Below are 24,462 nucleotides of genomic sequence, written 5' to 3' on the forward strand. Positions count from 1 at the left end.
TTACTTTACTGAATTTCTGCCTTCCTTGTATTGATAAGCTACTGCTCAAGCGAGAGTCGATAAATATAAAACAACACTATCAATGAATCCCAGTGGAATGAACATCAACATCAGCTTGCCATGAAGTTCATTTTTCACTTGCATCTTCCTTTTTGTCACGGTATTCGTAAGGTTGAAAATGAAGATCATTGCATGTTAGTAAAAATCAAAGCTTAATATTCAACGTCACTAATTGAGAGTGCAATCGATTAATGGTAAAGGATGGCAATTCATCACACAAAATTCTTGTTTTTGGCTACTTCGGCAATGGAATGTATAGAATAACTCTTGCTACGTTTTATGAATCTACTAACGATTGCCCGGAATGGCATACACCCCATTTATATGTGCAATGGGTGACACGTTTTCAATAAAAATTCACTGCAAGCGATGAAGATCCCTTGGCCGAGTGGTTAGCGTCATAACTAACATGTCGGGTGTTCGGGTTCGATTCCCGTTCTGGTCGGGGGAATTTTTCGTCAAAGAAATTTCCTCCGACTTGCACTGTGATCACGCGTATTCTAGAGCTTGCCACTCAGAATGCATTCAAGGCGTGTTATTTGGCATAGAAATCTCAACTAAGTACTAATAAAAATGATGCAAGTAATACTACGTTGAGACGGCGAAGTTCCTCTAGGAACGTTAGTGCCATTGAAGAAGAAGAAGAAGAAGATGAAGATCAACTCAACATTCGTGATAATCACCTGAAATTATTGACAGTAATGAAAGTGCCTGAATGTAGGCTTTTCGAAATTCGTGCATGCTGTTTTCAATCGATATACCAAAGTTCACGCGTCTCGACTCTTGTGTTATACACATGATACGATACGGTGTTGAGTTTCAACAGAATAGAATTCATTCGATACTGGATGGAAGAGGATTCATTCGATTCGATAAATCAAATTCCTTCATTCGTGGATAAATTTCGATAATTTGTGGCACTGATTCTAGCTATACACATTTTTTCTCTGTTCAATTGTTGTTTTATTGTTAAAAGATAGATGAACAAATAATGATATAATGGATATTAAAAATAACCTTCGTTTTATTTTTGCGGAGCCCGAAAAAACGCCCGAAATTCGTTTCTCTACACTAGAATACCCCCTCAAAATCAGTCGAGCCGTTTCGGAGGAGTTCGGTCACTAACATCGTGACACGAGATTTTTATATATATAGAGAAAATAATTTGAAAGGGTAGATTAGAAGATCAATCAATGAACAGTACTGCGATTGGACCCATGAACCTGTGCTTAGTAAGAAAACGTGAATTTCAAACGAAAAATAAATTTTGGGCGGGACGAAATTTGTCGGATCAGCTAGTGGAAAATAAATGTTACAAATAAGTGGTTGGAAAAGAGATCTAGGAGAAGCTTATCTAGTAAAATGTATGGATATGTTTACATTTTAGATGAAGAGATTTTTCTCTCTCATGTAAACAGGGATAGAATAAAACAATTTAGTTTTCAATTTTTTTGCAGATTTAATCCAGTTTTCTGTGTTCATAAATCATTCACAGTACGTTATGCTTTTCCTCTGATATCTATCCGGTGTTTCAACATTGCAACAGAGATGGTAGGTCTCTTTTTGATTTCAATTCGACAAATGAGTCCTCAGCGTTCACCACAAAATGTACTGCTTACTTATTTCTTATTTATTTTTCATCTTGGAGCAAACAAACTTCTTTATTTTTTATTACTAGTATGATTTTTGTTTCTTATTTAAATATTGTATTTTATTACTGATTATAGCATGGTTTCATATTACTGTTTTGTATCCTTCATCACTCCTCCGATAGATTTCTGCGAACGATGATGTAGTTTACTGTCGCGTTGTTTGACATGATAGTGATTTTCTTCTTTCTCCTTAGCAAAATCTCATTTTTATGTTGTGTGAATATTACTTTTCATTGAAAGAGGGGTTAGATATTTGTTAAAATGATATTTTTTTACGTTTCAGAAACATCAATATAAAATGCTTTAATTTTTCTCTGTATTACTAGGTGTGTAAAATGTGTACGCAATAATGTGATCGTTTCCGTTTTGTATTCTTAAAATAAAAAAAAGCGAAGCGGTAGGTGCGCCTGTTCCAAATACTAAAAATATCTTGTCCGTCACTATCTGGTAAAGCAAACACAAAACAAAAAAAGTAACACGAGTGATATAGCGCGACAAGCAAAAGAAAGTGAAGACACAGCTCGAAGAATTCTTTTTACTCACGATCCTGAATTCACGAATTATGCTGCTGTCTTCGTATTTTCTTTTCCTTTTCCTGCTACATTATGTACCTTACTTTACGTTAACACTTGTTCATCTACATTTGCTGTTCATTAGAAATTTAATTGCTGTTGTTTTTTTCTCTTCTAGTATTTAACTTTATTATTTCGGTATTACCAACGATGTAGTTATTAGCAAATCAAAAAAATATTACCAAACCGAATATTGGTGGTTTTGATTTGTTTTTTTTTATTTGATGAAACAGGATTAGCATTAAATTTGAACATTTGTCGAGTTACTCGATCCGAGACAACAAATAACATGTATTTCAGATTTTAGAAAACGATATAAAAATACATTACGAATATAGTACTGAGGGTAAGAGTCGTTGAACCACTATGATTCTTGTGAATCTGCGCCACTAGCGACCGCGTATCTCGAACTAACAATATCTGCTACAATGATATGAGTAGCCTAACGGTGTCATAAGGCCTCCGCAACAGGACTGTGCAATTTTGTCTTGTATGTATTCTGTTGATGTAAGATCATCCATTTATGTTGGGGATAGAGATATTGATGGTTTCAAGAGGCTGTTACCGACGATCAACGCTGAATCAACTAGAAAAAATAGTAAATCCAACCTAACCCGGAAGTGCTGCTTTCTTGCACTACTCTTTCAAACGAGCTGCTGTTTCTCCCCTGTTATTGGATTATCCTTCGCCTTTCCTATTCGAATAAAAATTGAAACATTTTCCGCTCATAACACGATCCAATATTCAATTTGGTTTTCAATTGAATGGTTATATTATAACTCTCTATATTCTACGCGCTTCAAGACTCATTTCAAAGAGACATTTTCACACAATGTGAACACAAGAATGTTGTTTGGCTCACCGTTGTTAGTTGTTAATGTGTGCTAATATGATGTTACAAATGTTGCTGCTGCTAATTACCATCCTGCCGTTGAATATCTGGCTTCGCGTTTTTACCGAAGTTTATGCAGAGCTTTCGGTGATAGTATTTTGGACGGCGTTGTTGTTACCGCCGGTTCCGACATCGCTCCTCGGTCTCTGAGTGTTCCGCGCCCCACGGCGTGGATAGCGTGGTCGTCCACCACCACGCCCCGGAGGCATACGACGTGGTTGTTCCGGGCCATTTTGCTGATAGTCATTCTGGTAATCACCACGATATCCTCCCCGTCTGGGAGGACCTCCCGGTCCGGACATACCTCTTCCACCGCTGCGATAGTTACGACGGAAGAAACGTCTTGGACCTCCACGTCCACCCTGGCGCATACCATTCTGACCGTCATCAATCTGATTTGGATCCATCATACCATTGTCGTTCATTGGGGGTCCATCACGACGAGGTCCTCGCGGTGGAGGTCCACGATAGTAAGAATATCCACCTCTTCCACGTGGGCGGAAGCGACGCTGATCTGGGAGTTGTTTTGTTTGCTGCGGCTGCGTATGCTGGGGTTGTTGGTGCTGCTGCTGCTGCTGTTGCTGGCCATCATTTTGTTCGACAATATTTTGACCATCCACGGTACCATCCTTGGATCTCGGCGGCCCTGGACGACGCTGGCCACGTTTCTGCCACCACTGACGATAACCGCGACGTTTTTCAGCAGCGTATGGACTACCCTTCACTGGTTCGCCCTGCGGACCAGTCACATTAGCTGCCTCATTGCCTTTCTCTCCAATGACAACATCGAACTCAACAACCTCACCATCGCCAACGGAACGGACGGCTTTCTTCGGATTGTTTCGAGCAATAGCCGATTGATGAACGAATACATCCTCTTGAGTATCACCTCGATTTATGAAACCGTAGCCACTTTTCACGTTAAACCATTTGACTACACCGGTAACCTTAGTGGCTATCACTTCCTTCTGTTGCTGTGGAACCGCTGACTTGTTACTAGCTGGGATTTGCTGTTCCGGTTGCTGCTGCGGCTGTTGCTGTTGTTGGGTTTGCTGAGGCGCCTGTTGTGGTTGCTGCTGCTGCTGCTGCTGTTCTGGCGCACTTACTGCCTGTTGGTCAGCCATATTGGTATAGCTCTTCCTGTTGGGTTTATGGCAGACGGCTCGACGTTTTTTAACTCGCGAAAAACACAAATGATGTAGGTGCACTTCGAAATGACTATTTGATGTTGTGTTCTGAACGTTATGATGTAAAAATTAACGTAATAGTCATACTATTATGGATCGTATTATAGGTGAAAAAACGGATTTTTAGGTTCTCATTAATAAGCACAGTCACATTTTTAATTTTTCACCAAGGCAGCTGCTGGTACCGCATGTCGAAACACACGATAGAACAGAGATACTTTTTTGTTACCCTGTGCCAATCACTGTTGCTATTTCGCTCTATCCTTCATTCTGCCATTCGGGAACAAATGAAAGATAACAACGTATGTCGCAGTGCATACCCGGCTTTAGAACTTTTGCATGACATGCGTGCAAGCAACACAAAATATATATAGAAGGTAGGTAGATTAATAAGATTTGATTGTTTGTTGTTACATGCTTGATTATTCATAGATAAAAAGTATTCCGTATAAGGAAAAAATATTTTTCTAATTTCTCTTCTGTATAGTGCTTTTGTGTGTTTTTAATAATAAATAATTCCATTTGACTTTCTATATATTTTAATATTTAACCTTCATATTTTCTATTTGTTTTCCAATCTTGTATTGTGACACATACGTAGCTTTTGAAATATATCTATTATTTTATGAAAATTCCGATATTTGTGAACCACCACCGTGTATCAAGTTTTTCACCACTATTTTCCATGCAGTATTCCATATCGCACGCACACAATAAAATAAATTAGTGTAAAAATATATGCCACTTATAAAACTCTCATATTTCTGAAAAAATATTTAAAAAATAGAAATGTTAACCAAGAACGTAATACGAAGTAGTTCGATTTGGTACGTTCGACAATTTTCAATGACTCGTTACACTGTTTCCACTGAAAAAGCAGTGATGATGGATCGCATGTTAGTTTCGTTTTTAAAACTAGGAATAATTTTACTATCCATTATATCATTTTTTGTTTATCTATCTTTTAATAATGAAACAAAAATTAAACGGTTGAAAAATGTTCATAATTAAAATAGTTACACGCTGATGAAATGAGGGGGTTATAAAAAAGTTGTGCCACGCCGTACACGATTCCAGTCCTTCTGGTTATCTGAAACAAAAAAAATCAAACAGATTCTGAATCAGTAAAAATGCCGCTATCGCAGGAATCTCGGACTAATCAAAAACAAGCTTTCTGACAAAATTGCGGCCGTTTGAATAAAGAAAATGACGGATTTCACGTCAACTCGTCTTAGGAGTTGGCAGCACCATATCAGATTGCAGTGAAACGTTTTGGGTGTGAAGATATGGGTCATTTAAGCAACTTTGCATACTTGAAATATTCCAAAAATAATTGGACCACTTTTTGAAAAGGGTCAAAGTTTTTTTTTATTTTTTTTCTCAAAAATTTCTATCTCAAAAACTATAAGAATTACAAAATTTGGATCAAAGAAGAAATTGTAGGAAATTGTTCAAATTTTCATAAAAAAATATTTTTTGATTTTATAATGACCAGCTGTTCCATCTGACATAAATGTAATTTTTGTGAAATCAGTAAACTGTTTCATAAATCCTATTAATCTTGAAATAAACAACTGAACTGCTATTGAATCGTGGGCTAGTACATCTGATATAATAATGAAACTAATATTTTCTAATTTTGTACTACTTTTGTAGTATACTTCAAACGGGTGAATTGTTGCTTGCGAATTATTCCAGTGATAACCCTGAGCAGCGTTTTGGATTATATATGAATAGTTTTCTGAAAAGTCGCAAATTGCAAGTAATTCACCATGCTTTAAAGATTCTTTTTTGTTTCTTAGAAAGGATGACTGTTCTTTACAAATCAACAAAATATGAAACAAACTCATCTACCGGCTTCATAATGTTTTCTAAATTACAACGATCAGTAGTATACCATTGTTGAAAAACAATGTGTTCTATCTCGTTTTCCTCTAACAGCATTTCAAGTTCCTCTTTTACTTCTTCCTTTAATGCACATTCCTTACAAGCACGAAAAAAAAATTCTATCGTTCTTACAGATGTATTACAAAGCAATTTACTAGTGATTTCTTCTTGGGATACGATTCTTAAACTTTTAGCCATTAATTTCACATTTTCATGCATTGTGCATACACACACATTATGAATTCCTGTACTATCGAGTAGCCTACAATGTTTCGGTCTTAGCATGGTAAACGAGGTGAAACCGATGTTCAAATTTTGATTCCGTTTTTCGAAAATCATAAACGCCTCTTTAAGAGACATCATCAAAAGACGCTTTTGAACTATTTCTTTTTGGCAATTTTTGAGTTCAAAAACGTAGTCATTCATTCCAGGCATAGGTCTGCTTATATCATCACTGTCGTAGAAATTTGTTACAAAGGCTTTTTCGAGTTCGCTGATTCAATGGCCACTTCTGGTCTTGGTGGTACAAAGAATTCCCTGCTCATAAACTATTTTTTTCATTTGTTTAACCATGTATTCCGGTGCATCAAACTCTCCTACGATCTTGGTTATAGGCCAAGATTTGGGTAATACTGATAATATTTTTATCTGTTCGCTTCTGTCGTTAGCAGATGATTTAAACTTTTCTTTCAATTGCATAACCATCTCGTCAAAATCATCCGATTTGTTTTTGTCCACTGGATCCAGTGCGAACAGATGTTGCCGCACATCTATTGTGAACCACAACGGCACGACATGATTCACAAATCCGAATATTTTCATCCAGATGGTGATTATATCCCATAGAATATATATTTTTAATCAATTCCGGCGTTAAGAAACGTAGCATGTTTCTATTACACTTTGAATTCTAAATACCAGCACGACAATAGAGCGTATTAAACTTATTCATTTCGACAGAGCTGTGAGGAACCAGTATCTAGCTATCTTCACTAGGTTGAATAGTGCACAATACTTGCACATGAAATATTATCGTCGTCAGCAGCTACTTGGATGAAGTGTGCATGCACGGTGTTACATTCACTCCCAATTATAAAAAATATGCGGAGCTATCAAAAAATTTGAAAAAAAATATTTTTCAGGAGTCCTCAGGGAAAAATGCCATATATTCAAGAAATTATTAATGATAGAAAGTTAAAGTCTTCGACAAAAGTTCATATTTTAATATTATCTTAAACTTTGTCGAACACACTACATCGATATCGTGAGTTCAAACAAAATTAGAATTCGTTGTTTTTTTTCAAAAAAAATATGGAAAAGTTGTTGTGAGAAAAACTTTTTTCCTGTAAATGTGCCCATCTTCTGATGTATGGACGACTTGTTAATAATTGTACGGGCTATTCACACAATTTTTTTTGAGAATTTAAAAAAAATACGTTTTTGAGAAAATTGAATTTTAGTTTTTGGAAAAATAAATTTTTAGTGTAAATTAAAAACAATAAATTTTTAAATATTTTTTTATGAACATTTGAACGATCTCCTATAGTTTCTTCTTTGACCAAAATATTGTAAGTCTTATAGTTTTTAAGATATAAATTTTTGAAAAAAAATTATAGGAGGTTGTGTCCAAGATACGACCGCGTTGTTGACGTAGAACTACGCTGTTATTTTATATAAGTCGTTTGTTTATGCCTTCGGATATTATTCTATAATGCTGTGAAATTAGAAGAATAATCTCTGAAATGGTTTTTTCATTGCAGAATCAGTTGACGATAATTGATTGATGATTCATTCTTGCCCTCGCAAAACAATACACTAGCTGATCGTATGTCGCAATTTATTTCATGTCAATGCATTGAAAATTTACTTCGAATGCTATTCCGGTGGTCTTTTTCGCAATTGACATAGACTCGGCTACAGTCGATTATATACATGTTGCACCAGCACCATTATTCCACATCTCATAACTATATCAATATATCTTTGGCACCGCATGGAAACAACAACAATGACAACACTTGCAAGTATCAAATATCATGCTATATGTTATTTAGTATTGCCTCAGTGGAATCACACCTCTAGGCATCGTTCGTACAACGTAAACAATGCGCCAAACAAGCGTTCACCATAGCATGCATACAAAACCATTACATTGGTGGCTTGAAACTACTAGGAATATAAACACTTCTCATCATTTTGCGCTATTCTCAAAAGAAACTGGCCTTGAAAAAAGTTGCATTACTTTCTCATGCTCGAGAGAAGCGCAGCTGTCACACTTAGTGGAGGAAGTTTTGCTACTGGTAAGCGAAACCTTATCACATACAAAATTCCAGAATGACATTTACTTTCTTGGTGACTAAACAAGCGAAATAACTTTTATTAATTTATGAATTTTATTAATAACAACCTCGAATACAGTAGCAATGTTTCATTATGATCAATATTAGCGCAAATGCAATCCTAGTTGAAGGCAGTTTTGCGACTGGCACTCGAACCCAATTATAACATTCCAGTAAGACATTCAAGATGCTTGGTATTCCCCAAATATTTTTTTGGCGCACAACCTTAACACGCCTGCTTCGCCATAACGTCAGTTTAATGCATTGATGTATTCTCAAGGGCACCAACGAAGCCCTTCTGATGACGGAATACAAACAATGTTAACTGCTTGGAAAAGACTGAATTAGGCCACACAGCTTGTACTCTGCTATAACACCCATCGATGCAAATTCGATGATGAGTCTGTCAAGAGCGACCACCTTCACCACCAGCGGGGGGAGCTTGATTTTGGTTGCTGCCTGGGTAACGGCGTTTACATTTTCGATCGACGAGCCGAAATCGCCTACTACGCTGTTGTTCGATGCGGTGTCACACTCGCGAAGGCTCGGTTCAGTGCGAGCGCTTTTCACTGCACCAACAGCGCGTGCATCATTAAATTACGCTTGTCTCGAAATTTTATTGCCCCTGTCAATGCGTTCGTTTTTTGCAGAGCTTGAGAATGCCTTCCTCTTTTTCTTGCTCATCACACACTACGCGAAGCCTTCAATTTATGACTCGGAAAGAAAAACACACGATTCGAATAACGCGAGAAACGAACAGAAAAACCAAACGACGATATCCAAGTTGAATACCACTGGTGGGGTCCAATCTTAGATCGAAGCGCAGCGAAAGCAAAGTGAACTGGATTGCTCAACAGTCCGATGCCGAATGAAAGTTTGCCTCAGCGAGATCCACTGTTTATACTCTAGGTAAGTATTCCCCTTCATTCTTCTACTTTTGCTTTATTCACGGAGACTTTAAAACCTACGATTTCCCCTCCGTTGGTCGTCGATAAGTTGCTCGTTATTGACAGCTCTGTTCGGGAAAGCAAACAAATGGATAGAACAAATGTATGGGAAAATGGAAACGCTTAAAGTTTTCATGAATTTTAACCATTTACAAATCAGAGGATTCTAATGTATAGCATATTAAACAAATCTTACGGAATTTCCGATTCGTTTAGTATATAAATCAGCAAAATCCGTTCACGGCAAAAATAGTTATTAACGTTAACTTTATTTCATAAAAACGTGACCTGTTTTCTGATTTGACACCCTTAATGAAAGACGTAGTTCTACGTCAAAAATAAAATAAAATTTTGGCCCTTTTTAAAAAGTAGTATAATTATTTTTGGAATATTTCAATTATGCAAAGTTGCTTAAATGACCAATATCTTCACACCCAAAACGTTTCACTGCAATGCAGTTTCACTGCATTAGCAGCACGCCAGTTGAGTTGGCGTGCTGCCAATGACCAGTTGAGTTGGCTTGAAATTCGTCAAATGGTGTTTAAAACTTTATTTTACGTTTCCCGATTTTTTGAAAATAGTAAAATTAAAAAACTTTGAATTTTTATTAGTTCATGCGATAGAGAGTTACATAAAGATTGTATTCATATAAATTCGACTACTAATTATTCTAATGTTAGGCTGCGGTCTACCAACGTTGACTGTTACAAAAAGTCATTAGAATATGAATGAAGTACTAGACAAGTTTTAACCCTCCTGTACTCGCGCGCAAAATCATAACTCGTATAGTTGCGCGCAGAGTCACAAACTGTGCATGTCTCTGTAATTTTGGTATTTTTTTGCTATTGCTATTTTTAGGCATTATTTGTATTGATTAAAATTTAAAAAAAAAAGAAACAGTGATTTACCTCTACTTGGGCATACCGGGGCACACCTCAGTGTCGCATTAGAGGCGATTGTGACTTGTAATTGAACATATGAACAAACACAATACAATGTAAAAAATACGTCTAAACAGGAAAATCATCGAAAATCTAACAAATATCCACTAGAAAAGTGTACAAAATACATAATCTAGTAAAATGGTTGGAAAATGGTTGAAAACACTCCTAAAAATGTATCGTGTTGTAGAAACTTGCACAAAGGATGTTTATAAAAACGTCCAATAATCATATCTAAATATCCAATTATTCATGCAGCATTATCGGTCTGTTCAATTAGCTAGATGTCCAATTAGAGGCGAATCACTTTTTTCTAATTGAATAGGAAAATCATAGGTCATACAAATAAATATTTAATGATAAATTATTCTATAAAATAGAAATAATTACCGGTTACTAAATAATTGATAAGTAATACTTTATTTCCGGCAAAGTTCATCAATCAAAATTGTTGTTTTTTTTAATTGTCATTTATGAATATCCAAAGCAATTGTTTTCCATAAAAATATACCCAAGATGATTATTATATTCCTCAATTAACTAGAAGTATAAGAACTATCTATCGGAAATATTGGCCATCATCGAGTTCTTTCTCGAGCGTCGGCGAATTGCATATTTTGAAACGTTACCGAAATGTTTCTTAACCCTCCTGTACTCGCGCGAAAAATCGTACTCACAAACGGTGCGCGTCTCTGTTATATTGCTATTGTGCATTTTTAGGCATTTTTGGTATTTATTCAAAGAAAAAGATATAATTGAATGAAAAAACTCCAGAAAATATTCTTCTTTATCTTCATTCAGTTTTAATAGTTATTTAATTCAACCACCTCATTGATTCTCGGTCTGTTAGACCTTATACGTGAGTATAGGGTTAAAGCAAAACATCAGGAATGCAACAAGCAAACCAAACAGCTCGAAAAATTATGCCGACTGTATCTATATACAGCAAAATAGAGCTAACAAGCAAAATTCTGTTCAACTAGAATTACATAAGGCCCAATATTTAATTTTAGAAATTTATAATTTCTCATTTATCACGAAGTTTTCTTCAAAAATTTAGTTTTTATTGATTTTCGAAACTTTATGCTGGATGTTTTTAGCATTTTCAATTGGTTTAACAAATGATATGCCTGGAGAAAACAGTCTAAATTGTTCCTAGTGTAAGTAAAGTTTATTATTAGTTAGGATCGAGCATCTGGATGCGTTAATATGAAATAACTAACAATCTGAATGAAAAATATCTACTCTTACAACTATTATGTTTTATTGGGGATAGCATAAACACCTTATATAAAGATTACGACAAAAGGTGCATATTTAGTACATTGCGCTTGGAGGTGACAGTATCCCAGACTAGCTGGCGAGCGCCTAGGAATACCTACGCCGGCGACCGGTAGACCGCGGACTACCGTTTGGCCATCCCTGTATATTCTTAAATGCCTACCCAGCAAACATCAAATCATATAATTTTGCACGTGCCAAGTCTTACAAGAAATCCGAATAAATCATAATCGCATATATTATCAATCAAAGTATGTATCGTGTATATTTGAAATCGTATAAAATGTAAAAACTCGATTTTATATACCATTATCAAATTAAGTCGCAATTCGGTATAATAAACATCAATTTTATGATGTACATTGTCGTAAAATATATTTAATCCGCATCATATGCGTATATTACGCTGATGCAGTTTGTGTGTCGTATAAGCGTATAATTTAAATTGATTCAGTACTCTAGTACATCGTGTTGCATGCTGAAGAAAATCATGAAACAGTAAATCATATTAAATCCTAATAAAGAACATATTACATCACATTGAAATGTCAATGAAATGCTGATGCACTCGAAAGTTTTAACCGCTGTTGAATTAAATTTCAGATAGCCGCGCGAGAGGTGGATGATAATCCAGACGACCGGAGTCGTCTGGAGCAGTTTTCACCAAACATCAATCTGTGCCATTTTAAACATTCATATTCTACTCCCAACACAAGTCAATCAAACAATTATTATTTATACAAACATAAATACTCATATATTAAAATGGCGATTCGTGAGGCTATAATAAATATATCACGAAAATATTTTGCGCCATTTGTTTTTTTTCTATGTCTGTAATAAAACGTATACGAGTATGGCAAAAGTCGTATTTGGTGCTTTGACAATTCATGAATATATTCATATTTGATCGCAATTCAATTTCAACATAATCGCTATTATATCCGGTCAAAGTTGCATATTTATCCAAACAAATTCGGTAAGCATTTACCATGTATGTATATGGCCTCCACTTTTGCATGCATATGCCAGTTAGGCGCATTATATGCCAACGAAATTTTAGGGCATATGATGTTATATATACGCTTGTTATGCGATTTAGTGTTTGCTGGGATAGAGCGTATATGGAGCATAAATCATATTGATAGTCGATATTGATGGAGATGCCGATTTTGGATAGAAATGATTATATTATATTTAGGGAGACAAATTTGCGTGTACCACTGCAAGTCGGCAGAAACTTATTTGACGAAAAATCGCCCGGCTAGAACAGGAATCGAACCAACAACCCCCGGTATGATATGTGTGTCATGAACCACCTAACCACGGATATTTGTGTAATGGGAACCCTTCGTTACCCAGCAAACATTAAATCGTATAGCTTTGCACACGATAAGTCACATATAAATCCGTATCAAACCACAATCGCATAAAATATCAATCAAAATATGGATATAAATATCTAAAATCGTATAGAATGCAAAAACACGATTTTCCATGTCATCGATTGATGAAGTGGTAGAATTGTCGGAAAGAAATGTCAAATCGTTATATACGGCTTTATATGCGTATATTGTTATGAATATTCATACGGTTTAATGTTTGCTAGGTAGTATCAAATACATGAGCGAAAAGTTCAGATTTGGCAATGGTACAGGTGGAAAAATTCTCCAAATTTAGGATACAGTAAGTTACCTTTAATTCGACATACCGAGGAGTCAAAAAAAGTCAAATATTTGGCTTCGGTCAAACAGTGTATAACCATCCTCATACACATTCTACGTCAGAAAACACTTCTTATCCATATTTTTTATTTAACTTTTGAAACAGTTTCATGTAGAAATGCAAATGGAATGAAATTGGAATATTTTCAAGTTTTATTTGGTTTTCCTGTTCAATCCTCATACTCAACGGAATTAGTGACGACACATTTTTTTTCGTTTGCAATTCACTCATATTTTACGTACTACACTACCTTAGTATAGATACAATGGCAGTGTGTTAAGTGCTTAGTGTTATGCCTCTTTTACACTGTGCCAGTCAGTGGGGTTGTACAGAGTTGCCAGATGTAACGATAAATTTTGTTCAGAAAACATTTTACTCACATTTAATACATGAATGCACTGCATTTTGTAGATATTCGAAGATTTTTACACATAAATATTCCAAAAAATAACAAATAGAAATCGAAAATCTCGGAAATAAACACGGTGTAATTTGTATTCTTTAGTATCATTTCTATTTACACAATTAGGACAATGTGCACATACTACAAAAAGTTAGAAAATCAAGTACTTGAACGAAACCTTGACCTCTTTCACGCGTTATGTAGTTGAACGAATTTCAATTTTTTTTTGTGTTCTACAATCTTTATATATAAAAGAGAGTTTTCCCACGTACGTATAACACATCATCACAGGAGAACGGCTGATCAGATCTGCGTCGTGCATATATTTTGTGAATTTGTCTTCACCCAAATCAGAATGATAGAATGCTTTGGAAGATATTTGAGATAAATAGGAACATTCTAAAAAATAACTATGCATATCTTATATGAGGGGCTCAAAATGCAAGGGGTGTAGGAGACATCCTCGTTTTCTCTCCATCGACTTCACTTTTGGTCACAACTTAGCTGCAAACACATTCCCAGCTGTATTTGATAATCGGATATCATCGGATCGGATCTATCGGATACTATAGCAAAACCAAATTGGAGCGTTTTTGAACTATTAACCAAAGAAAAAGTTGATGAAGAGAAATCGACCAAGTTACTTACACCCTTTCCTTCTGAGCCCTTCATATATAGAGTAAGGATATATTAGGGGCTCAAAATGAAAGGGGTGTAATTGACATCATCGATTTATCTACATCGGCTCTCTCTCTTTTGGTCAGAACTTAGATCCCAGCTGTACTTGACATATTCCCAGCTGTATTTGACAATATGGAAGATAGATCAGAACCGCATCTGTCGGAATCTATAGCAAACCTTAAATTGGAACGTTTTTGCAGTTGAATAATTAACTAAAGAAAAAGTTGATGAAGAGAAATCGATCAAGTCATTTACACCCACTTTCCTTTTGAGCCCTCCATTTAACCCTTTGCGGCCGGAATTTATTTCCCTTGAAAGAGACCCTCTTCTCTTTCCACGCTTATATTATTTTGTTTTTACCGAGTACCGTTACCTATTGTTCATAGAAACTTCGTATACATTCGTAAAAAAGTTCTCTTAGCATTGAAACTCGTATAGAAATATGTAAACTTTTACATCGTAGAATAAAGTATTTAGTATTTAGTTTCTTGCTGTGGTGGCTGAGAGCAGACAAACGACCGCAAAGGGGTAAAATAAAAAGGGGAAAATTCCAAATAAAGCGTTACGCAATGTATGTTTTGGAATGAAAATCTTCATTTAGATCGATTTGCCAGATCTGAACGATAACATACAAATTATCTTGAAATATATTCGTTATTTTTATCAACCAAAATTAGAGATGGGCAAAACGGTTCATTTCAGTGAGCGGCTCAGAATCGTGCGCTCAATGAAAAGAGCCGGCTCATTTGAGCGGCTCGACAGCTCTTTTCAAGAACTGGTTTATTCGGATATGTAAAGAATGGAAGACGTCAAAAATAATTTTTAAAACAATAATCAGTGCAGAGAAAAGTAAAAATATTACGTTTCTGAAGGTTTTCTCTAATATATTTCCATCACAATGATCTTCTTTTTTTTATTTATAAACATTGTTTTTTCAACGTTATCTGATGAAAGTCTACTACATCTTTCACTGCAAACTTGTCTTGCTTTCGGAAAACTCGCTCACATGGTACTGAAGTTGCCAGAATACATAATATTTTCAAAAAAGTCACAAGAGGGTTGTGTCCGAGACACGACCGCATATTTGACGTAGGATTCCGTTAGGCTATCTGTTGATTTTGGATATGTTTGAAGAATTACATCGTCCAACTCTTTGATAATGATTTGGTCGCTCTGAAATGGGCCGTTTTGTCTAGTTGTTGGGTATTGTTTGTTCACTCCACCAGTGTTTACCGAGTGATGATGACAGAAGGATGGTAAACAGTTGTTGAATAGTGCGTATCAGATAAAAGATACCGAAGTGGAACGAGATATGATTAAAATCGCCCTCTGTGATCCTAGACGAGATGCCTCCTGTGTTATGTATGGATGAAATAAAGAAAAAAAAACTCACAAATGTAATATAAGATAATTACCAATACCGAACACAATTATCAATTTTTCTCATCAGTAAAAACATGTTACTTTAACATATCTGAAATGGAAAAGGTAGTTTTCTTTTATAATTTTTTACTTTCTAAGTGTTTATTCATCCAATGCGAATTTTATTTGGACTAACAACAACTAATACTATATGTAGAGTATATGGAAAATCACTTTTTCTAATGTTTCTTCACTTTTCCAATTTTTCTCGCCGTAAAAACTTTTCTTGAGTGAAAATGAACACAACAAAACAGACAGCTTAAACCAAACGACCCGTTCTCGAGCGCTTGGTATTTATTTATGAAAATTGAAATAGATCGTGACATATGTGAAGTCAATTTTAACACAACTGCTACCATATATAATTTTTCGCTTACACTTGTGCTAAATTTTTCACAATATACGATCGGTCATTGATATTAAATTTCACGAGGTAACCAACATTAAAGTTCCAAATTCTAATTTAATTTGCTAGAATGAATCGTATCACTCACCTTACTTGAAATATAAAAATGCCTCCGACTTTCATGTATTTGCAATGCCAATTTCCCCCAGGCAGCTCGGTTTTTATGTCTCTGTTAGGGACCTGCCGCATGTGTCGTCAATTTCGACCAATCAGGGTATTTCCGTTAGGATATGGGTTGAGATTTTTGAATTGTTTGATAGTTAGTTTAATGACATATATTATTTTCTTCAATATAAAAAATTGTTATGGAGTGCCGAAATCGATTGACGCAAAAATATCATCAATCCATCATGAAATGACTGAGCAATAAGTGTTTGAAGTTGGACAATTTTCACGATGTGCTCGATTTTCAATTTTCGATTTGTACCCCAATATGTTCCCGAAAGACGTAATCCTACGTCAAAAATATGATAGAGCCGCGGAGAGATAGATTTCCTTTCATTCCACCAAAACGAAGGATCGCTTCGTCTCAACAAATGTGGTTCCGCTAAATGTTTACCTACAATGGATGTTGCAACAGCTTTTGGATCATGTTAGGATCGAAAATTGCCAACCAATGCATCAAACTCCTCCCATACAGATGACAGCGCTTCATCACCAACGATTTGTGGTAGTTTCGTAGGTGTGTTTTCTATGGATGTCATTTTTAGCATCCTTATCAACGACTGGTGTGCATAGTTGTACTTTCTGTTAGCCTCAAAACCCTGCTGCTTGAAGCGAGGATCTAGCAGTATTTGTTAGGATACTAATTCGTCTGACTCAAGGTTTGTAGATTGCTAGATCACTAGAACTGATTTCACTTGATCCATATAATGTTAATCATGTCGAATTATCAGTTGGGAGAATATAGCAGTACAGGTCGGACTCGATTATATATAGTCGACCTTTTTTTTTTTCAACAATTATTTTCAAATCCTATACATAATCGAATCTCAAGAAAACAAATTTTTCATTGATGTATGAATGTCAAACATTAATAGACAAATAGCTTTTTAGTGATTCGATTATGTATTGGATTTGAAAATTAACGATGAAAGTGAAATTGCGTCCGACCTGTATTCGATAACGACACAGTTTTCTCCCCGTTTTATATCCCAAACATTTTACGGATATACGGATAAACGAATTTACATTTTTCATAAATAACTGTGATCCACTAGTCAAGCCCTTTCATTTGATACCCATATTAATGGGGTTTTGACGAAATTAGTTGTCTGCCATTTTGTAACGTCCGCCATCTTGGATTTCCATTTTACATAAATAACTGTTTCTTACTAGTCAAGTCCTTTCATTAGATACCTATATTTATGGGATTTCGAGAAAATATGTAATCCGATAAAGTTTACAAACATACAAACAGTTAAATGAAACCGCTTAAAAAGCAGCATGGGAAACATATATTTCTTCCGCAGTGCCGCAAGTCGCGGTTCGTCTGAACGAGCGTACGATTCACGATTCTTTATCAATAAGCCGGCTCTTAAAAGAAACACGGTTCTTCTATGAACCGCCGTTTTTTTTAACCGTGGTTCTCAAAGGAACGGCTCTTAAATGAACCGCGGTTCAAAAAGAGCCACGGCTCATAAAAAAACCGTGGGTCTTTTTTGAACCGTGGTTCATTCAAGAGCCGTACATATAAGAGCCGCGGCTCATTTTTAAAGAACCGTGGATCGTACGCTCTTTCTGACGTACCGGCTCAAAAGAGCGGCTAGTGAGCGCTCGCCCATCTCTAATCAAAATATTCTCTAGGAATAAATTATATGGCATAACAACGTTTGCCGAGTCAGCTAGTTTTCAATAAAATCGGGAAGCATATTTAATATTTTTCAAATCGTTTATTATAAAAAAATCATCTGGCATCCCTGAAGGAATCTACCAGCTGAATGACAGCCATTAGCGACTTGTAAACATTTGATTCTAGTTACAAGCCAGTGGAATGCGGACAGCTGGCTTCTCCAGCAAATACGAAATTTATTATTTACTGGCACATTGTACTCCAGTTTTGCACCAAAGCGCCAACGGACACTAGAACGTGTTTTTGAACATACTGTGTAGTGGAGTAACATTGTATTATTTTGGACCATGTCTTCACGCTGGAGTTGGGAAAAGACTGAAAAATTCGTCAAACTATATCGCGAGCATGAAAATCTGTGGAACACACTCCTTTCGGAATATCGCGATCGCGAACGCAGGCTTCTTTCGCTGCAAACTATAGCTGAGCAAATGAATCTTCCGAATTTCGGAACCAGAGATGTGTCGAGAAAAATCAAAACATTGAGATCCTGTTACAGTTTGGAAGTGAAAAAAATACAGAAAAGCAAGAAAAGCGGTACAGGAACTGTATACAAGCCATCCCTGACATGGTTTAACGACATGGCTTACGTTATGCGAATTGCTGAGGTGGAAGAAACTGGAACAGAGAGTGATTATTTTGGTGATCATGGTATTATTGTAAGTAAATATTGTATCTTATTTTAATCATTTCATCATTTCTCATATTAAATGTTTAGAAACGTTTAAAAATATGCAATTCGCAATACATAAAATTCGAGCACTTTCATTCGATCAGATTTAAACGATTTCATAATTAGAAATTTGATTCAATGTAGTGGTATAAAAATAATATGAATGTAGTATGTAGAATGTAAATGTAGTGGTTTAAAAATAATAGGCCCCACTAATTTATTTGAAAAAATGACCGTCTGAGGGTGCAATGGTTGTCTTCTAATGATTGTTTCCTAGTTTTTTTGTTAAGAAAAAATATTTTTTTCCAGGAAGAAACAACCGAAATGACCTCTGATCCTGAACCTGAAATAAATTTTGTGTCTTGTGATGAGATTCTGACTGAACCGATTAAGCCATTCCCAAGTAATTGTCATCCAAAGAGCGAGAGTCCTCCACGTCAACACAAGCGCGCGAGCGGGCGAGGCAGAAAAAGAAAGTTGGAGGTCATTGGAGCTGCCCGCGATCCAAGTAACTCGAATAACAAGTTGAGCACATCTACCCATGAAGGATGCAACGCCGACGACGAGTGTGATATAATGGGAAAGCATATTGCTATCCAGTTACGTTCGCTGCCAGTACATGAGCGGGTACTGGCACACCTTAAAATCCATGAGGTACTTGTGGATTTCCGATTGAGGAATATAAATTCGTTATCTGTACCATCATCGTCTACCGTGAATCAATGTAAAATTAAATGAGTTTGTATTTCATGTTAGTTTGTCCACTGAGAGGGGGGAGGGAGTATAGACTGAGTCCACGTGGACAGGAAGTTTTTTTGACGTAGGACTACGTCTAACCGGAAGATATAGGGGGTGAAATGGAAATCTAGGCACAGAACAAGTAGGAAAAAATGCAAGATTTGGAACGCTTATAACTCGAGCATTTCTCAATAGATCGCAAAGGTTTTTGCATCAATTGATAGGAAATATATCTACGCATCTATCATAACGAATAACATTTCACTTTTCTTGAGATAAATAATTGAATAATTGTGAAATATCAAGCATTGTCAGAATGCACTATGTGCCCATTTTTGATTGGTCCATTTTATGCTCCTCCAATCGTACCGACCAAAACGGGCAACCAGAGCAGCAGCGAAATAGAATGAAGCACGGTTGGAAGGGAAAAAGAAAAAAAATGAACGAAACATTGGTCGCAGTCTCACACATGCGTAATTCTCGAGCCAGCCAGTCAGCTTAAAAATCCCCGCTCCGCTGCCGTAACGATCATTCTTTGTGTGGACACCGACTGGACAACATCGTTGCTGGACGGGCTGGACGGCGAGGGATCGAGTGCCTTTCTCAAGGCAAGAGGGCAGAGGTGGTAGCGCTGGAGTAAAGTAGAGTAGAGTTTTCAAAGGGCCTTTCTCAAGGCTAGAGACGAATGAACTGCAAAAGTTTAAAGTCTCTATAATACAATACCTTCCTTCCTTCCGTAACGATCATTCTCATTCAAACCGTACACCACATCGGTTCGCATCACAACACATCAACAAACCAACTCAAGCAACCATGTCTGGACATGGTAAAGGAGGAAAAGTGAAGGGAAAGGCAAAACCCCGCTCGAACCGTGTTGATCTGGAGTTCCCCGCAAGGGTAGCTAGGCCGAGCGCGTTAGTACCAGTGCACCAGTCCACCTAGCCGGCGTTATATAGTTTTGGCCGCCGAAGTGATCGAGTTAGCTGGCAAAGCTGCTCGCGACGATAAGAAAACCCGCATTCGGAACAGAACACATTCGGTTCGGTGGACATCAAGACAACAGGCAGTTGCAGCGAGTGGCGAGTGGCAAACGCAATCGCAAAACGGCATCAGGTAGCAGAAGAAAAAAGTTTGTTCTTTATACAAACTGCTTTGGTGGCAAATCCAGAACAAGGCGGCATTGAGGGCGTTCGAAATGGTTTTTTTCAAAACCACGAGTACTAAGTTTTCTAAATTGGAACCATACCATAAAACAAGGCGCTTTTCAGGGCCATTAAACCTTCCAAAAAAGAGTTTAAAAAATACAGTTCAATGCTTTCTAAAACATTATCCAAAATAAGAATAAAACACAAATTGATTTTTTCATAATTTGTTTGCCAGAATCTGATGAGTATGTGAATTTGGCAGTTGTTCTGAGCTTATTGATAGTTAGGGACTTTCCTTAAATTTTTTCCAGATTGAAAGTACAGTAATTTACAATTAGTTCGACATTTAGCTAATTGGACGGACATGTAATGCGACATATTTAGTTGGACATTTTTGTAAACATAGAGATCCAAATTATGACCCCACATTGAAAGTCGACACTGTACCACTGTCATCGCAAATGTTCAATTGCAGGTTAAAATCGCCTCCAATGTGACACTGAGTGGAGCTTCGGCACGTCGCATTGAATGTAATTTACTGTACAACATGTCACAAAGCTGGATGGGAAGAAATTTTCCAACTGTGAAAGCTGTGGCGAGTGGCAAAAAATCGCTAAACAGGAAGGTTTAGCCGAACAAGATGGGGATATCGAGTGATAACAAAACAATAAACTCTTTAGATTGAAGATAATTTTGTGATCCTGAAAAGGACCCTTTTTAGCCTGCATGTGAATCCAACGAGCGAACAAATCGTAATGAATATATTTTTTTTGCCATCGCTCCCTTTTAACGCTCATTCGTTCGTCTCGTTGGACTCGCCCCTCTGTCTAAGTCTGTCGATTTGTCTCTATCCTGTGAGTGTGTACCGCTAGAGTATAAAACACGCGGACCCCAAAAAAATATCTTATTTTCTTTCAAACCGTAAACCCGTGTAGTTGTACGGCATCGGCATCGTGGACGTAACAAAGGAGGACAAGTTAAGGGAAAGGCAAAGTCTCACTCGAGCCGTGCAGGTCTCCAGTTCCCTGTTGGTCGCATTCACTGATTGCTCCGCAAGGGTAACTAGGCCGAACGGATTGGTGCCGGAGCACCAGTATACCTAACAGCGATTATAGAGTTTCGGCCGCCGGAGTGCTCGAGTTGGCTTGCAAAGCTGCTCACGACAATCAGAAAACCCGCATCAAGAACAGAGCAGCTTCGGTTCGGCGCTCATCAAGGCAACAATTAGTTTCAGTGAATGGCAAAGTGTTTCTCCGGCACGTCGCATTAAATGTAATTTATTGAACAACATGTCACAAGCTGGATTGAAATTTTCCAACTGTGAAAGCTGTGGCGAGTGGCAAACGCAATAGCTAAACAGGAAGGTTTAACCGAACAAGATGGAAATATTGAGTGATAACAAAAACACAACACCAAAGGTTCTTTTCAGAACCATCAACATATTCATAAAGAGTAAACAGTAAACTAATCCATTTTTCAGGTAGATAGGTAGGTATTCACGTAGGAGAAGAAAATAAAACAATATATTTAAAATATATATTTAACAAAAGATGTCCACTTTGTATAGTCCTACGTCACTCCGGTTATATCCTCGACATTACCCACCCGCCTTTTTTTAAATACAATCGCCTATACATTCAAAATTAAATTAAATAATACATGTTCGAGAATTTCAAAACTCTCCGTATTTATCAATAAATGGATTGAGCTGCCCAGTCAAAAGTTCACATATTTTATCTACTTCTTCAGAGAAATCTGTATTATCAAAATATCTCACGTAAACTGTGAATTTCCTTTGATCGAACTTTTATAGTTACGGCGTATGCTACAAAATAAACGATTCCATAATGGTTGAGATGTCATGATATGCGTAAATGGTTTTTCATCAAATACAATTTTCTATACATTTTGTTTTATTTCGAGAACAGTTAGTCTAAGGATAATAATGTCTGTATAATTTTTCAAACAGAATTGCGTGTAACATCATTTTTCCAAAGTATTTTAATTTCGTCGATTTCTAGGAAACGATATTTACATTTGCGTGAGATTGTCAATGCATGACTAGCCATCAAAATTAAAAAAATGAGTGGGTTATATCTATGACATAACCGTAAGGTTGACGTGGGACTACCGTTGGCTTAGTAATCATTTGTTCGTTAAACAAATTGATTAAATTATTGATTGACTGAGACAATTTTCGAATTCAATTGAGTTCAACATATTCGCTGTGTAAGTAAAGAATTTGAACAAACGCCACGTAATGTAAGGCACCTTGGTTTTGATGGCTGGAACACATTTCGATGGGAACGAAAATTCCCCCAACTTGCATGTATTTGCAATGCCAATTTCTCTAGGCACCTAGGTCTTAATGCCTGTGTTAGAGAACACACTTCGATAGGAACAAAAATCCCCCTCCATTTGCATGTATTTGCAAAGCGGATACCCCAGATACAGGTCGGACTCGATTGTATATTATCACAATTTCACTTTCAACGTTAATTTTCGAATGCAATACATAATCGAATCACAAAAAAGCTATTTTGCTATTGAAGTTTGACATTCATACATTAATGAAAAAATTGTTTTCTTGAGATTCGATTATGTATAGGATTTGAAAATAATTGTTGAAAAAAAAATGGTCGACTATATATAATCGAGTCCGACCTGTACATTGATTTAAAAGTCTGTGTTGGGAAAACCGTAAATGTGGCCGGAAGGGTGTTTAGATAACGCTTAACATTTCATTTTAACATTTCACATTTCACAGGTGTTCAATTTTTCTATCTCACGAAAAAAACACTTTATTCATGGTGATAGATGCGTAGAAATATTTCCTATCAATTGATACAAACATCTCTCCGATCTATTGAGAAATATTCGATTTATAAGCATTCGAAATCTTTCAGTTTTTCCTATATGTTCTGTGTTTAGGTTTTCATTGATTTAAGCGGAGGAAAATCAAAACAACATAGATTGGAGAAACTAAAAAGCTATACAAATAACTTTTCAGGCAAGGTTAGTAATCAATGGTGTAATTTATCCCCACGAGCTCTTTGGAAGCCATCTAGACACTAAATGCAGAATGGTCAATAAGCGTTTGGAAAATGAGAAAATATATATTGCAAATATTTTTAATACGCTATACGCTATTAGAACTATTACGTAAAAGGTCTCGTATTGTTTTGACTACTAAAAGTGAATCGAGTGTGTAAATGAACCGATATTTCCTGTGACTAATCGTATTCCGTAGTGGGCAAAGAACTACACTCGACAAAAAAAATGAAGGAGCAACATGCGACATCTAAAATTTTGAGTGATTTTTGAAATGCTGTAACTCAGTTATAAAATAATTCGTCAAAGCAACATTTGGACCTTGTATAGAATATTTTAAAGTTTGCCATGGGCAGTTTTGACCATCGATTTGCTATGCGTTCATTATTTCATGAAGTATTGCTAATTCAAAATTGAATCATAATTTTTCATTCGATAGCCTCTATATTAAACAGTTCTACTGAAACTTTCTATGTATCAAATGGAAGCGAAATAATCAGGTTGATTGGATTATTATTGGGAATATATTTTTAAAATCTATAAAAACTTTGGAAGCAAACCAAAAAATTTGTTTTTGATGCAATGTCTTTTGTCTAGAACGCATCTAAATA

The 24,462-nt window shown here is 36.3% G+C and overlaps 2 protein-coding genes across 2 annotated transcripts; one reads left to right on the forward strand and one right to left on the reverse strand.

Moving 5' to 3' along the window:
• Window positions 1–2,291: 2,291 nt before the first annotated feature.
• Window positions 2,292–4,576, reverse strand: LOC129769386 (Y-box factor homolog). The gene has a single exon (XM_055771626.1). It carries the CDS (start codon window positions 4,298–4,300, stop codon window positions 3,248–3,250), a length of 1,053 nt encoding a protein of 350 aa, XP_055627601.1. The 5' UTR covers window positions 4,301–4,576; the 3' UTR covers window positions 2,292–3,247.
• Window positions 4,577–18,378: 13,802 nt separating this feature from the next.
• On the forward strand, window positions 18,379–19,823 carry LOC129769676 (uncharacterized). Its single transcript, XM_055772084.1, has 2 exons — window positions 18,379–18,903; window positions 19,227–19,823. Exons 1-2 carry the CDS (start codon window positions 18,535–18,537, stop codon window positions 19,653–19,655), a joined length of 798 nt encoding a protein of 265 aa, XP_055628059.1. The 5' UTR covers window positions 18,379–18,534; the 3' UTR covers window positions 19,656–19,823.
• Window positions 19,824–24,462: the final 4,639 nt, after the last annotated feature.

This window comes from Toxorhynchites rutilus, chromosome 2 (genome assembly GCF_029784135.1).
Source record: "Toxorhynchites rutilus septentrionalis strain SRP chromosome 2, ASM2978413v1, whole genome shotgun sequence".
Lineage (NCBI taxonomy): Eukaryota > Metazoa > Arthropoda > Insecta > Diptera > Culicidae > Toxorhynchites > Toxorhynchites rutilus.